The sequence below is a fragment of the Salvia splendens genome, chromosome 8 (genome assembly GCF_004379255.2).
Source record: "Salvia splendens isolate huo1 chromosome 8, SspV2, whole genome shotgun sequence".
Lineage (NCBI taxonomy): Eukaryota > Viridiplantae > Streptophyta > Magnoliopsida > Lamiales > Lamiaceae > Salvia > Salvia splendens.
The window spans coordinates 25084538-25100513 of NC_056039.1; the positions used below are offsets into that span (position 1 = coordinate 25084538).

The 15976-nt window shown below is 39.1% G+C and overlaps 1 protein-coding gene and 1 pseudogene across 2 annotated transcripts; both read right to left on the reverse strand.

Moving 5' to 3' along the window:
• Nucleotides 1-5331: 5331 nt before the first annotated feature.
• On the reverse strand, nucleotides 5332-9701 carry LOC121745167 (U3 small nucleolar RNA-associated protein 18 homolog). 2 transcript variants are annotated; one of them, XM_042138968.1, is made up of 2 exons: nucleotides 9566-9701; nucleotides 5332-7200 (listed from the first exon to the last, which is right to left on the reverse strand). In XM_042138968.1, exon 2 carries the CDS (start codon nucleotides 7181-7183, stop codon nucleotides 5465-5467), a length of 1719 nt encoding a protein of 572 aa, XP_041994902.1. In that variant the 5' UTR covers nucleotides 7184-7200; nucleotides 9566-9701; the 3' UTR covers nucleotides 5332-5464. The 2 variants fall into 2 exon arrangements, with proteins under 2 accessions (XP_041994902.1, XP_041994901.1); XM_042138967.1 differs by lacking the exon at nucleotides 9566-9701 and adding an exon at nucleotides 7391-7549.
• On the reverse strand, nucleotides 9433-12204 carry LOC121745168 (annotated as a pseudogene).
• Between the last annotated feature and the right edge of the window lie 3772 nt (nucleotides 12205-15976).

Sequence of the window (15976 nt, forward strand, 5' to 3'; positions counted from 1 at the left end):
AGAGTCGGTCAGGGGAGTAACCAGGCTAGAATTCGACTTATTCCTTTTTGTTTGTTCTTCACGCTTGAGGACAAGCATGTGGTAAGTGTGAGCAGTTTGATAAGTCGTATTCTAGGCCTAGGTTACGGGTCAGTATGATGTGCATAATTGAATTATATCTGCAAAACTAGTTGCTTAAGCGTGCAGGGTAAGCGTTCTAGCCAGTAGGCAGAGTTTCAGACACTTCAAGTGAAAAGGGCGTCAAGACGATTACGTACTGACCAGTATACGTGCAAAAATGGCTCGAGATGGAGAAGGAGGATAGCTGGGACTGCTCAATCACAATTAAGGGCAAAGAAGTCATTTCACCGCAAGGTCTTACCCTAAAAATCAAGGGTAAGCCTCCCTATAAAAGGAAGCCACTTGGAAAAAAAGAGGGTGGATCATCATCACTTTTAGGAGAGTTCTCTCGGAGTTTAGTCTTTCAGCCCAGTCCAGAATCTCGTTCCTCGCCACTGCCATGGTCACTTGAAGATGTAGATGTTCCCGGAGTTCCAAATCGTTCGTTCCAGCCAGCAAGACCGTAGCTTAGAGATTTCATCGCCCGGAGTGGCAAAACACTTTTATTCGCTTTCGTAGTTTAATTTACTTGCTTTCCTTACGTTGGAATTCTTGCTTGCTTTTGGATATTTTCTGCTTTTGAATATTTTCTGCTTTTGAAGTACTTGTTGAAGATCCGAACGTGTTAATGCTAAGAAGTTGATTTCTGTTCAGTTATGGTGTTGATTTCTTTTCCTTCCTATTCCGCCTAGTTAGCTTAGATCTAAGGTTCCTTGGTGTTTTAAGTGCTGAATCTTTTCTTTCCTTGTTTCCGTCGCAATTTCCTTAGTTAAACGTGGAACTGTTCGATCGGGAGTGAATCGCTGCATGTGAAGTTTAGTTTGAGTGCGTTTCGTTTCCTGTTGACCAGTACGCGGAGTTGCAGTTTCTGTGTTTTGATTTCAGATTTGGTGTTCTTATTTGTGGATCTGTGTTCACGAATTGATAAACTGTGTTTCTGTGTTGAATCTGGAATTATTTTCTGATTTTAGTTTGTGTTGTTGAAGAAGATGATGTCCAAGTCTAATGTTGGGGACCACTTTGTTTTTTAGATGTTTTTTTGCTTTTGTCCTTTACTTTTTAGTTATAACCTGCAGATCTGTCAGCCTAGTCACCATGACTACCACTACCCTCTGAATATTCTGTCTAGCCCAAAATAGAATCCCATACCTTCCAAATATTTTCTGTTACAAAAATGTCTCCCCATTTCCACGTACACAGCTGCACCTCTACACTACTTTCCCCATTCTAGTCAGTAGGAAATTACCTTTAAGTTCTTGCCTAGGTAGAAACTCAACCCGAACGTGGTAGCTAACCAAACCATCCAGAATATCACCACAATAGTTTTAACGCACCATCTCTGTGGGATTCGACCCTTACCACCACTATACTGATCAGTAGGAGTGGGTTGAGGAATTTTTGAAACCAGGGTCTAGGCTTAGTTAGGATCTCTATCCTGACCAGTAGGATATATCCTTGCTTGAATGACACCTAAGCGCCCTGAGCCAACCAACCGTTTCAACTATGCAAAGTGGTTTGAACGTAGCAATCAAGAGAATTGGTAGAATGACCGTGCAACGATCTACCGTTCGGCAATGTTTGGAGAAAAAGGTAGAATTATCACGTTATTTAGTCAACTTGGGCCACAGAGTGAACATTTGCTCCGATGTGTGGACAGATTGTTTTAACCGTCATTCATACATGGGCATTACGGTTCACTTTGTGGACAATAGTTGAACTTTAAACAAACGTTTAATAGGTTTTAGAGAATTTGAAACTCCACACACTGCACCAGAAATTGCTTCTTTGATTATACAAGTTTTAAATGAGTTTCAATTATGCAACAAGATATTTTCTATCGGTTTTGATAATGCAACCGCCAACACGGCGGCAATTGGCGATTTGATTGCGGCTTGTACATCGGTAATTGGAGGTAAGTATTTTCATCAAAGATGCATTTGTTATATTTTAAATTTATGTGTACAAGATGCACTTGAATTATGGCAAAAGCATGTTTCTCCTATTAGAACTGCAGTTAGATTAATCCATCAAAAGCCAGCTATTGGCAAAGCATGGAAGAAATATTGCCATCAAAAGAATGTCAGGTATACGAATTTTACTATGGATGTGTCTCATAGATGGAATTCGACATATGATTGTCTGAATTCTACTTTGACACATAAAGATGCTTTATATGATTTTTATAGAACTTATCCCGTTCATGATTTATATCTTTCGCATAGTTGTTGGGAACATAGTGTGGCTTTATTTAAATTGTTTAAAAATTTTATAAATGTTACTGTTGAATTATCGGGTGTTTATTATTGCACTGCTGTTCGTGTTTTAGAATATTGCATGTACATATCCCTTGGTTTTAAAACTGCAATGAAAAATGCTTCCTCTTCGCCTGAGCTAATGTGTGTCTTATATTACATGATTGAAAAATGGCTCAAGTATTTCAGTGAGATTCCAACCGTGTTTTTGATTGCAAAGGTATTGGATCCAAAATGGAAATTAGCCGATACCTCACGGATTTTAGATTTTTATTATAACAACTTGAGTTCAATTGATCTTGGCCCCCTTCAAGCACTTCAATCCGATACCAGTGACGAATTTGGAGTAGACCTCTCAGAAACCTTTCAAATAAACCTCCCGGACCGGTCCATTATCCAACAAACCTCGAGTTTAACTTGTGCGCTCTCTACACCGAATATGAAACCAAGTATAACAACACCCACCAAGTCAGAAGACCCCCCCTCCTCCACAACAAAACTATGGCTTTGCATTTCAAGCCAATTATGATGACCCCGACGCCGCGTCCCAACTAGCCGACCTACACAGCTACAGCACCGGCGGAAGGAGCTCAGGTATGGTAAGTGAATTGGATTTATATTTCGATTCACTCTTTTCATTTGGTGATGAAGGTCCTACTCCTCCGGCCCAACTCGACGTCATCGATTGGTGGGGAACCCACGAGAAAGATTTTCTCATCCTTGCATCAATGGCCAAGGAGATTTTCTCTGTTCCGGCTTCCACTGTCGCCGTCGAGTCCGCTTTTAGTGTTGGCTCGCGTGTGTTGGATGAATCAAGAAGTAAGCTCTCGGCGAAAAATATGGAAGCCGTGATGTTACTTGATGATTGGGCCAAAGCCGACGTCAGAGAACAAGAAAATGATTGGGATGATCGTCAGGAGGGATCACAAGATGAATTCACCGGGGATGAATCGTAGGCCAACCGTAAACCGCCGCCGGCCAAGCCAAATAGATAAGTAAGGTAAGAGAACTACGTGGGCTTTGATTCCCTAATGCAAATGAGCATTGGGGATACGTATGCATCTCAACTTAAATTTTAAATTTAAGTTGAGTTCAAGTCCTTTTTCCTTTATTTCTTTTTTTCCCATTTGTTCATATTTTAAAAATATGCAAATACAATTACATAATTGTATTTGTATATACTCTAGTCGATGAAGTAGATTTCTCTATACGACTAAATCCGTGAAACTTTTGGCAATTCTACTATAATTGTTGATTGTTATACTAAACTCAACATTTAAAGTTGAATTGCTAAAGGTGTCCTTAATTTAGTTATGTAGAAAGATCTCCTTCGCCGATTAAGAGTATATATACTTATAATTTTTTTAATAAGAACTTCTAAGTCTTTTTTGTCAACACTTGTAACTTGTAATTGTTGTAACTTGTATTTAAATTTTTCGATTTGTAATTGTTGTAACTTGTATTTAAATTTTTCGATTTGTAATTGTTGTAACTTGTAAACGTGTAATTTCAGTAAAATTCCAACTTTCATCGTACATTTTTGAATAAATATTACACGTTGGAGTCGTAATTTAATTGAAAAATGCAAAAAAAAACAAAAATTGGCCGAACCGGCCCGAAAACCGGCGGTTTTGAACCGCCGCTTGAACTGCCGGTTTTTTTAACCGGAACCGGAACTGCCGGGACCCTAGGCGGGCCGGTTCCGGTTCATGCATTTCGTGAACCGTGAACCGCTGGTTCATGAACCGGAACCGGCGGTTCATGAACCGTGTGCCAGCCTAACTACCTATCTTCATTTAAATCAAAGTCAAACAACAATTCTTAAAACTCGTGTCATGTCAAACTGACCCGAATTATGTGGGATGGAGGGAGTACTATATAGGGAAATGACTCAACTATGGAGAAACTTTTTAAAATGAAAAAATGACTCAACTATGGAGAAACGGGGGATGACCTAATCCAATTTTATATTTCTATATCGACGTCCAACATTAATTCAGAAACACAGCGTCCCAACTTTTTGTTTTATGTCACTTCCCGTAAGGATCCGTTTAATAAGGTGGATAACATACAATGTGGTGTGATAGTTAATATGGGATAAAAATTAGGGCCACATGTAGAATAGTAGTATGTGGATAAAGTTTTTATTATGTACAACACTTAAAACTCATACTATAAACCCTAAAAATAGTTGGCTGAACGGTATGAGTTTTAATAAAAAAAAATTAAAGTGAGAGAGAAAGATAAAACGTGGGTAGAGTATGAAAAAGAAGGAGAAAATGCGAATAAAGTACGAAAGAAAATAAAAAAGAAAAGATGAATGAATGGTAGGTATAAGTTGTACACCCTCCGTCCACGAAAAATAGTCATATTTTGCCATCTTGGATGTCACAAAAAATAGTCTCATTTCTACGTATGAAAAGTTTTTCTCTCATGCTTTATCCACTTATTCTCTTAATCTCTCTTTAGTTTACTACTTTTTCTCATTTTTTCCTACTTTATTAATTTCTTATTAAAACTCGTGTCGTCTACAAATGAAACTATACTTTATGGACAAAAGGAGTAAATAAATAAGAATATAAGGACGATAATTTGAAAGAAACTTTCTATTTTTGGATGGATACGTTTCTATGGACGGCCGAAATGAAGAATGTGACAATTTTGCATGGAAGGACGGAATATTTTATTTTCTACGCAATGTTAATACTTTTCTATTCATCGATGCAGTGGTAAAAAAATGCTTGAAACTCAAAATACATCAGTTTCCAGAATTTAAACACTCAACTAAAACAATGACCAAGAACTACAAATCAACAAAAACTAAACCAGAAACTTCAAATTAGAGGAACTCCACCACGCCGAGTGACGGCCGCTACCACCGGGTCGCGGACGACGACAACCATGTTGGCTTACTGTCACCCCCCCTTAAAATATTTTCTAAGCAAATGGTCGTATAATAAACTTTCAATGCCAGGGATGATGAAAACTGAACTTTCATCTTTGTATAAAGAAATATAACCATTTCAAATTACACAACAAAGATAATGTCAACTTAGCCTCAATCACGAAGCATAACAACAACAATGGAATCTAATTTGCTAAGTACTAACTTACTAAGCCCGAGTATAGTGATGCAACTTGTATAACAAGACTTTTCCAGCAGCATTTCCCACAGCCACGAAACCTCCGTGTGGGCTGAAATCCATACAGCTCGGATAGTGCACGGCCTTATTAGGAGGCGGCCAGTTTGAGAACACAGTTAAAGACGGGACGTGAACCAGCTTCATGCTATTCTTTTTCAAGCGAGAACCGATGGCCAGAATTTTTGCATCTGGATTAAATTTCATGAAATCCACCTTCGTAGTCAAGTTCTCAATAACTTTAATAGGTTTCCTCTTCCCACCTATGAAATCGTCTCGGTTGTAGATGTTCACAATCCCACTGTCTGAACCTGCCGCAAATAAATTTCCAACAGGGGGGACGGACAGAGCTGTGCCTGTCAGGCAACCTTCATCCACGCCCTTGTGGAAGCACGACCTAGTCCTCAGATCCCAGTGATAAATCTGCCCATCACCCCCGGAACTCAACAATTGTTGCCCATCATTAGTGAATGCCACGGATCTAACACTTCCATTCATCTTCAGTGTTCCGATCAGTTCTTTCGTCTTTGATGACACTAACAGAATGTATCCTTCGTTTCCAACAAAGGCGATGGTTTTAGAATCAGGGCTGACCTCAAAAGATTCCAAGCTCTTCTCATCCCTTCCTGCAAAAGGGCATATCTTATCTACATGAGATTTGACTAAATCAAATGCATAAGCAAACTTCCTCCTTCCTGATATGATGGCCTGTGATCCATCAGGTAAGAATGCAGCCTTTCGAATAGGACAGTCTTCAAGGAAAATGCTCTGTATCATCTCATTTTTCTTCCCATCTACTTGAAAGAACTTCAAAGTTCTATCCAATCCACCAACAAGGAGCAACTGCGCATTCTTGTGGAACTGGACGGAATTAACGGGACCTTGTGAAGGGTCCTTCATATTAGCATCTGACAGTCTCGAGTATTCAAGAAGCCCCGCCAATAACTTCACACTCCTCTTTAAAACAAGACCTTCATTTGTCATGAGGATATCATCGGCATATTCTGGATGTTCATAACCACTGGCTACCACCACTCCATTTTCTCTGTCAGAATCGTCATCTTCAGAACTGCACACTGGCTGAGCATTGGGACGTGCCCAGTCAGTACCTCGGTTCATCTTCATATGCTGAGCTCTCAATCTTGCCTCATACGCTTCGCCAGGAATTACACTTTCATCTTCTCCTTTCCTCAGCTTCCTCAGTTTGTTGAATTTAGCAATGTTTATACTAGTCTTCTTCTCTTCATCATCAACCCACACGGGTTTTCTTTCACTGTTCCTCTGCGTATCAGGAGTCTCATCTCCAGACTCGATACCCTCCTCGTACACAGACAATGTACTATCTGCAGATCTATCAGTGAAAAACACCGCGGAGCTGTTGTCCACCTCCCCAATAGCTTCTTCATCATCATCATTCCCGAACCCAATCGGTGAGTACAAGGAGCTAAACAGAAATCTTTCGAGCTTCTTTCTCTGCTTCCCCTCCTCGATTTCCAATTGCTCGTCATCATCCTCCTTTCGTCCTTTCTTTCTCTTCTTATTCCTTGTAGGATCTATGATAATCCTGTCTCCATCTACAACTTCTTCTTCTTCACCCCTTTCTTCAACAATTTCAATCTTGTCTTTCCCCATCAACCTCAATTTTTCCTTCTCTGCCTCCTTAGGTACAGCATTTTGAGAAATTAAGCTCATTTTCCACAGGCCACAAACTGCTCAAACCAAATCAAAGAGTAAAAAAACTAAGCAATTGTATCACCATACATAAATAAAATCATACAGTAAATGCATAAACAATTAACTATGAACAAATTGGCAGAATATCACAAAAATATTCTTCGGAAAAAAATAGAGAATCCCTAGCGGAATCGCCACCAACAAAAAGGCTTAAATTTGGATTACCTCCTCCGCCACGTGCAAATGGAGGGAGGCGGCGGTCTAGATTTCTTGATCTCTCGCTACAGAAACTACGGCGGAGAAGTGAAAAATCCACGACGGTGGTGCTCTAGGGTTTAGCCTGTGGCGGGAGCTGACGCGCTATAGTTGAAACTTTGAAACTATAAAATGGGCTTCAAACATTTGGGCTTTCCACTGCACGTTTTACGAAACGGGGTTCAAATATTTGGGCTTTTCGATAAAGAGAATCACGCGTTCGGTTTGAAATATTATGTCTGGTGATAAAAATATGTCCGTTCAGCTTAAAAGATTATATTTTATGATTCAATATGCATTATATTCGGTGAATGAAATTGAATCTCACAACTTAAATCTTTATGTATTCATATTCATATTCATATGGTAGATATTGTTCAAAACAAAACACTTGTCAGTCCATTGGATCTTGTGATTTAACGGTTAGATTAATGCCATGTGTCATCTAATAATGTACTTCATCCGTTTCATAGTAGTGGAGACATTTCTTTTCGGCACGTGGATTAAGAAAAAGATGTGTAATGTTTTAAACAAAAAGATAATAAAATAAAGAGAAAAGAAAAAGTAGAGAGAATAAAGTAAGAGATAGAGAAAAGTAAGTGATAATAAATGTGTTGACGTTTACTAAAAAGGAAAATGACTCTACTAAATAACAAAATGATTCCACTACTATGGGATGGGGGAGTAGATTATTAGTCTAATAATGTAACTTAGCTAATAGTGTACTATTTTGGTAAAATAATGTGGATTATTAGTCTAATAATGTAACTTGACTAATAATGTAGCATCTTAGACTAATAATGTAGCTTATCATAACCATCTAATCCAAGGATCTAAGGGTTGTAATTTGTGCTGTGTTTTATGCTAAGGAGTTGTGAGGATCCTAATACACTCATTAGATAATTAATCATAACAATCGAACACAACATTATATTTAATTTATAAAATTGAATCTTACAACTTAATCTTATATAATTAGTAAATAATAAGTTACAGTCATCATATTCAATTAAAATAATTTCAAAACTTAATTCTATATGAGCCCTATTAAAATAAACTTGATTTTATGTAATGTCAAACTCTCTCTCATATTTTATTAAAATATAGCACCCATATTTTATTAAAATTTAGAATAAGGGATTGAAACTTGTTATTTTATTTATTTATTTATTTCAAAATTGAATTTTGGAATTATGAAAGTGATTTATAAATTACTACTTTGGAATGGATACTTGAGAATTTATGTTATACTCCATTCCTACTCTATTAAGTGTTCACTTTCTTTCTAAATAAATTTTAAGAAATGTAAAAGAGAATGAATTGAAAAATTTTGTGAAATATGAGTTTCACTTCTATATATTAGTTTATAATAGAATGTTAATTAATGAATTTTGGTACGAATTGAAGGATAAAAAAATGAAAAAAAACAAAAAATGAACAATAATAAATAATTATATTTGGAAAAGTGAGATTATTTTTTTAATTTCAATGATAGGTCGTCACCGCTTGCCCAAGTCGCGCCATGTGGTGGGGGCTCGTGGGTTGACTAGATCAGCAGATCCAAATAAGCCCCCATTCTCAGGCGACCATTCGGGACGAGAAGCATTCAACAGTGACCAAATGCCGTTCCCTCCCGGCAGGACATGACAAAGGCCAAACAACAGTTGCGGATGCTCAAAAATATTGACTATTTGAAAACTTTTCCACCCCTTTATATTCGTGTTCAAATCTAAACCCCAATTATATTTTAGTGCTAATATAAAGTAAATCAATTTTTTTTTGTGATTGTCAGGGACCTATGCAAAATGACACAACCGAAACAAATGAAGGCTAAATGTGACAATCATAAAAAATGCAAAAAAAAGAACCTATCTGTGCATAATATGGTAGCTAACATATCACACAAAATCACATTTCCAACTGCAAGTCTAATTTAATAAGCAGACAAAGCAAAACACATTGATGACATAGTAGAACAAGAAAACAAGTCAGATTGCTTTTTAGAACCAAACTAGAAAAGGTCAAATGCTACTAGAATTGATTTCAAAACACTAGGGCAAAAAGTAAACCATTATCTAATGTAAGTATCCATTTCCACTAAGCACTGAAAATAACACCACTCTAAAACAATTTACACATTCATACCTTTGAAGGGCCCATGGATACACTACCAACCCCATTAGAAAAAGGTGCTTTAGTCATTCCACCATTGATAGCAAAATAAGAACATCAAGAGAGGTTGACTTTGTTCTCTCTTCCAACTAGGCGGCAGACGTTTCAGCGACTTTCGTCGAGGCAGAGACAAGGTGAGGAAAGATCGGTCCGTGTGATATGACTAAGATTCTTGGAGAGGTCGGGATTAGGATGGGGGGTCAGATTCGGGTTTCACTAGGAAGGTAGTGTCTGGAGGTTGTGTGTTGTAGATAGCCGAAGCAAGGGATATTGGCATGATACATAGCGCCTTGGATTGAAGAAACTGCATTGCAGCCCTTACGTTTTCTTCCATAAGCTTTGCTACCTGCCTCTCTGTGCCATCATTTGACCATTTATCCCAAGCTGGCTGAGTTCTTCCACCGTCACTGCATTCTTCCTTCAAAAGTCACACAAACCAAATGTAAGATATGAAAAGGCTAGGTCCTTAGTGAATCTAGCTTTTTCAGCCCATTATTTATGTTACCTATACTGATGATATTGGGATGTCTGTCACAAGCGGTGCCACTGCACCGGCTCCTCCTAGTCTACTCAGCTCAACACCTGTACGAAGAGTGTTGCTAATAAAAATAAGTCTCAAAAAAACCTTAGGAGTTGACACTTGGAGGTTACAACGAAAGGGAAGTCGGATTTTCTTTTTATCACGAGGATGATTAATTTCCGTAAGAAATGCTTTAATCTTGAATGCATGAAGTTTTATAAACAACCACATTATACAAACAATTTTTATCATTTGCTATTTTCATAACAATAATGGAGCCAGGTGTTAAGTCTTTAATTATCACAGCCATTATACAAATGCCAGGAAATATTGCATTTAACTGTTCTTGTATGCTTAAAATCTCACAAACCCTATTTTGAATTGACTGTTAATGCGAAACATGATCTTAAAACACTGACAGGTTATCTGTATTTTAATCTTAACTTACTAATGTCGAATGGGGTTTGAATCAGTGTTTACCTTCACTTGGAGCCTTAAGAACTTGACGTAATCCACAATTTCATCAAGCATAGCTGCTCTGTCTGTCTGCATAAGATAAGTATTTCAATTAGAGTAAGCGTAAGAACTTCCATTTATACAAATTAAAATCCATAACATTTTTGGGGGTATAATTGCTATGATTGTACTATTAGATAAGGTTTGGCTCCAAAGAAATGCATATAAAAATAATCCTATAGAAAGTCATATGCATTACAGACCAAGAGGGAGAAAACAGATGCCATTGGAAAAAATCATTATCAAAGAACTAGGTAAAACAAAACAAGATGAGAAGTGAGAACATTTGGCATGTACATAAACAAAAGTAGGACAATAGAATTATATATACTTCAATCCACATTCTGCATCTGAAAAGGCCAAGTGAGAATCACCGTATGCTAACCATCACTATGTAGACGGATTGATACAAGAGAATGATGGCAAGCAAAAGCTTAAACTATAGACAACTTGATGTTAACGGCTATGCAACTAACAGTACACATTAAAGTTGAAATGATGAACACACAAAAGGAAAGAGAAAATTTCATCATAGCCTCATGTTAATAAAACAAGTATAGTAAGACATCTAAATACGAGGTTCATTCATTTTCTTTGACCGAAAAAAGCATAAAAATTCTTGTACCTTGTTGACACTGGGAACCAAATCTTGCAATGCTCTTATTCTTTCGGCTATTCTCTCTCTCCGCAACTAGCACAAGAAATAATAATTAATGTTAATGAAGTGTCTAAATATGCACTAGCATCCTGAAAGGTGATCTCCAAAACTACTAAGCATACCCTTTCAGCTATACTGTGTGGATCAGTCGCTTGGCCTCGTCTAGCCCGCACCCTCGGACGAATTCCAGGCGGATTTGGCGCCGCCTGTACAGTGTTGTTCATCATCGGCTGTCATGAAAACCCTAATAAAATGAATAATTAGCATTTCTTTAAACATTAATACAGAAATGGCACCACAATTTCAAACAGATCAATCAGGTCTATTCTTCAAAGCAAACAGTTTTTTCATAACTAAATTACAAATTCAGTCTACAACAGGAGAAAAACTATATAAACAGCACAATTAAATTAATGATAATCCGAGACTCGATAAGATAAATTGTGGAGGAATTTACCCCTTTGATGGAAGGAGCGCGGGAATCGACAAAATCATCGCGGTGGAACCTCTTCCCGCTGCCGGATGCGTCGTTGTAGCCTCCCTTGCCCTGGTCCAAGCTCAGCCCGAGGGGAAAGCCGCCGCCGAGGGGGTCGACGCCGTTTAAATGAGGCGAGACGAGCTGCAGCATCATCGTGGGCGAAGGAGCTTCGTTTGCGACCAAACTAGCGTCGGCTGCGGCGGCGTAGTTTTGAAACCCTAAAATCTGGTCGAGGAAGTCGTCGGAGGGGGCTTCGCCGGGATTGTTCGACATGACGGATTTCAGATTGAAGATTGCTGGAATTCACAATTCACCGCAGCAATTCTGCTGGCTGTATACATCACTCTATCAGTGTATATGTACGTGCAAATTGTGTGAGTGAGAGAGAGAGCAATGGTAAAGGCGAGGTTCTTTGTTCGTCTTTAAAAGGATTCGACTTCTCAAACTGGTTATACTTTTATTTAAATTTACATCTTTACCTTATCCTTTTTATAAGAGTGAACTACTTCTTGAGTAACTAAGAGCATCCATAATAATGGACTAACTTTTGCCCTAGCCATCGGCTGGCGACTCGGACGTGGCGTTAGTCCACTACTGCATGCGGCGAGTGGGACGGATGAGAGGTCGGGCGTGGACTTCGGGTGTTGGCCGATCGCTCGCCACACAATAGGCGGCTAGCAATCGGCTAACGGCCTAAGTCTGCGCCCGACCTCTCGCCCGTCGTGCGTTAGTCCGTCCCACTCACCGCACGCAGAAGTGGACTAACTCCACGCCCGAGCCACCAGCCGGTGGCTAGGGCGAAAGTTGTGCGGCAAGCGATCGGCTAACACCCGAAAATTAATTTTTTTTATTTCAACTCTATATATACGGCTCGTTGCACTTCATTTCATTCACAGCACTTATATTAACTAGTATCTTTTCCTCCTCTCTCATTTCTGTAGAAAAAAAATGGCTCATGATGGTGATGATGATCCAATGTAGCAAATTCACGACTATTTGTGGGACCAAACATCCACGAAGATAGATCGGTTGGTGCAACAGCACGTGCGGCAACTGATGCATCCGGCGGTCCCTCGCCCCATCCACCATCGGTGTACAGTCAGCCAGGACCACGTTGGTGCCCACCAATGGTTGTTTGACGACTACTTCACTGAGGAGTCGCGTTTTGGGAAGTAATTTTTCTGTCGGCGTTTTAGAATGCACCGACCGCTCTTTCTGCACATCGTGTCGGCTTTAGAGGCCCAATACAAGTATTTTCGGTTCATAGAGGATGCGAGCGGTAGACCCGGTCTATCGCCGATACAGAAATGCACTGCTGCAATTAGGCAGTTGGCCTACATGTTTGAGGAGTACCTTCGCATCAGCGAAACGACTACCCGTGAGTGTCTGGTGCATTTTTGTCGGAGCATTATCCACATATTCGGGGATACGTACCTTCGAAAGCCTACCACTCACGACTGCCAAGGTATGATGACTATGCCCGGGAGGGTGCGCAGTTTTCTTGGAATGTTGGGCAGCATAGATTGTATGCATTGGGAGTGGAAGAACTGTCTCGGCACTTGGAAATGGATGTACACGTCCGACTTCAAAGGAAAGAATCACACGATGATCCTCGAAGCCGTGGCTGACTACCGGCTATGGATTTGATATGTGAATTTTGGGGTCGCCGGGTCGAACAACAACATCAACGTCCTACAGTTGTCGCCCCTTTCAATGAGCAGTGCCTTGGCGTGGGTCCGACCATCAATTTTGTAGCCAACGGCAACTAGCACAATATGTGCTACTATTTGGCTGAGGTGGCCCGTATCGGTGAAGACGATCAGATGCCCAACCGATCCAAAGAAAATTTACTTTGCGCAACGATAAGAGGCTGCGCGCAAGGATGTAGAGCGGGCATTTGGTGTGCTCCAGTCACGATGGGTTGCGATGAAGGGTCCAACACGCCTGTGGTATTCTGACTGCATTGTTGATCTCATGTACGCATGTATCATCATGCATAACATGATAGTCGAAAATGAAGATGCAGAACTCACTAATTGGGCCAATGAAGATGGTGCCAGACCAAGCCACGGGGTGGCCATCGCCTTTGTACAAATGGGGATACCCCGGGACGACGCCGAAAGGGTCCACGCATTTGCTGATATGCGCTAGTAAGAAGTCCAATTCGACTGCAACATGATATAATTGAAGAGTTATGGGCACGTAGGATTGTACGTTGATATCTTTTGTATTTTGTTTGAATGGTTGATTAACCGTTTTTTTAAATTATAGTGGATGTACAACTACTACTTAAAATAAAATAGTTGAAGTGATTGCCTTTAATAATATAGCGAACTTTTAAAATAAATATGTTAATACAAAAATTAATTATGTTTGTTATTATTAATCTGGCTGATGTAATTAACATCTTGTTCTCAAATACACTGAGTTTAAAGAAATCATTGTCAAAGACAAACAAGAGTTTCATGAAAGTCATTGTCAAAGACTAACAAGAGTCAAAGTGGTGGACTATTTTACCATGTCAAAAATGATCACCACCCACCATAAACAAATGTCAAAAACTTATAATGCCTTTTGACTCCATACTGAAAGTGGGTCATGTTCCACGATATCAAGTTTGCCTTCTGACTAGAAAATAATAAGGATAAGTATAGCACGATATATTCTTTTATTTATTATTAATGTCTTGTACATCTAGGGGGCGTTTGAATAACTAGAAAGGGGTGGATATGGGCCCTTATCCATGTTTATTTTTCTGTTTGGTTACAAAATCGATTTTTACACACGACCCGATATAAACACGCTGACCCGAAAGATTTTGAGATTGGTATCACAGTTCAATGAGAAACTGAATACCTCTTCTCAATTGCGATAAGGCCCTCTTCCCGATGCAGCAACCTAGATTGAAATTTTGGAGACGATTTTACCCATATCCTTCCGTCGTTTAGCTCTCTTCCTCTCATTTCTTCCACACAATTTCCAGTTGGCAGTGTATAGCTCGTTCACCACGCCGATTATTCGACTTCCCCAAGCGATGGACGCCGAAGATGCCCGGCAAAAGCAGGTAACCCCCTTATCATCCCCCTTCGGCTAACTAGTCCGTCGGGGTTCTAATTGTGATTATGTGAGTAATTTTGTTCCAATTTTTACCGTCTAATTTGTGCAGCTCATTCTCAGTTGAATCCAATTTGTTATTGCTGGACGTGGTAGTCTGTTATTCAGCCCCAATTTCATCATTCCATGTCGAATCCATACAATTCGATGTCGCTTGTGGGCATTTATTTCTATAAATTTTGGGTGTAATCGCCTCATTCAATAGCTTACTTTGGTTTGTGAAATACCTTTTTGCTCTACTAATTCAATTTGTAAATTATAAAATGGGTCAAATTTGGTTAAAGATGAAAGTTGCAAGTAAATGTAGTTTTTAATAGATTGTGTTTCTCAACTGGTAACTGATCTAACAAATGTGTAATCTTATTACTTAGTACGACACAAATTTCATGTTGATAAATTAGGAGAATTTTGTCTAATCTTGCTGCCTATGTCTATATTGGATTTGTTTAAGAGATTAGTGCAATGAGTTTATGACAGAAAGTTAAGAAGAAAATAAAAATCACATATTGAATTAAAATGGTGAGGTGTGTTATGGTTGCCGATGTCTAAAAGTATTTTTAAGAAATTGGAGTTTACAGTTGGTACACTTTATAGTTCAATTACCCGAATATCATGTTGATAAATTAGGAGGAAAATGTCTACTCTGGAAATTAGTTCAAAGAACTTTCTCTGCATTTGTTCCCAAGATTTTCTTCTATGAATTATCAAGTTCTAATTATAGTTTCTACAGATAAAGTGCCGCCGCATAACATGTACTCAGTTACTGCTTTTATTGGAGGAAATCATTCAATCTCATCAAATGAACATGCTCCTCCTATTGACATTGGTTGTAATCCTCATCGGTTTACCCCGAAGGAAACGACATATTCATCAGTTGAGGGGGAGATATGTACTTGTTGATAGAATTCCAGCTCAAGTCAAGCACATGGATAGGCTTGTAAGAGTTTCAGACCGATATTGCTTTGACACTATGAGCATGAACAGGAATGCTTTTGGTCGCTTGTGTCGTATTCTTCGCCAATACAGCGGCCTAACTGACTCCAAGTACATAAGGGTTGAGGAGCAGGTGGCTATGTTCTTATGCATCTTATCCCATCA

Coding starts and splice junctions, on each gene's coding strand:
- LOC121745167 (XM_042138968.1), bottom strand. CDS start 7,183: ATGAGCTTAATTTCTCAAAATGCTGTACCTAAGGAGGCAGAGAAGGAA.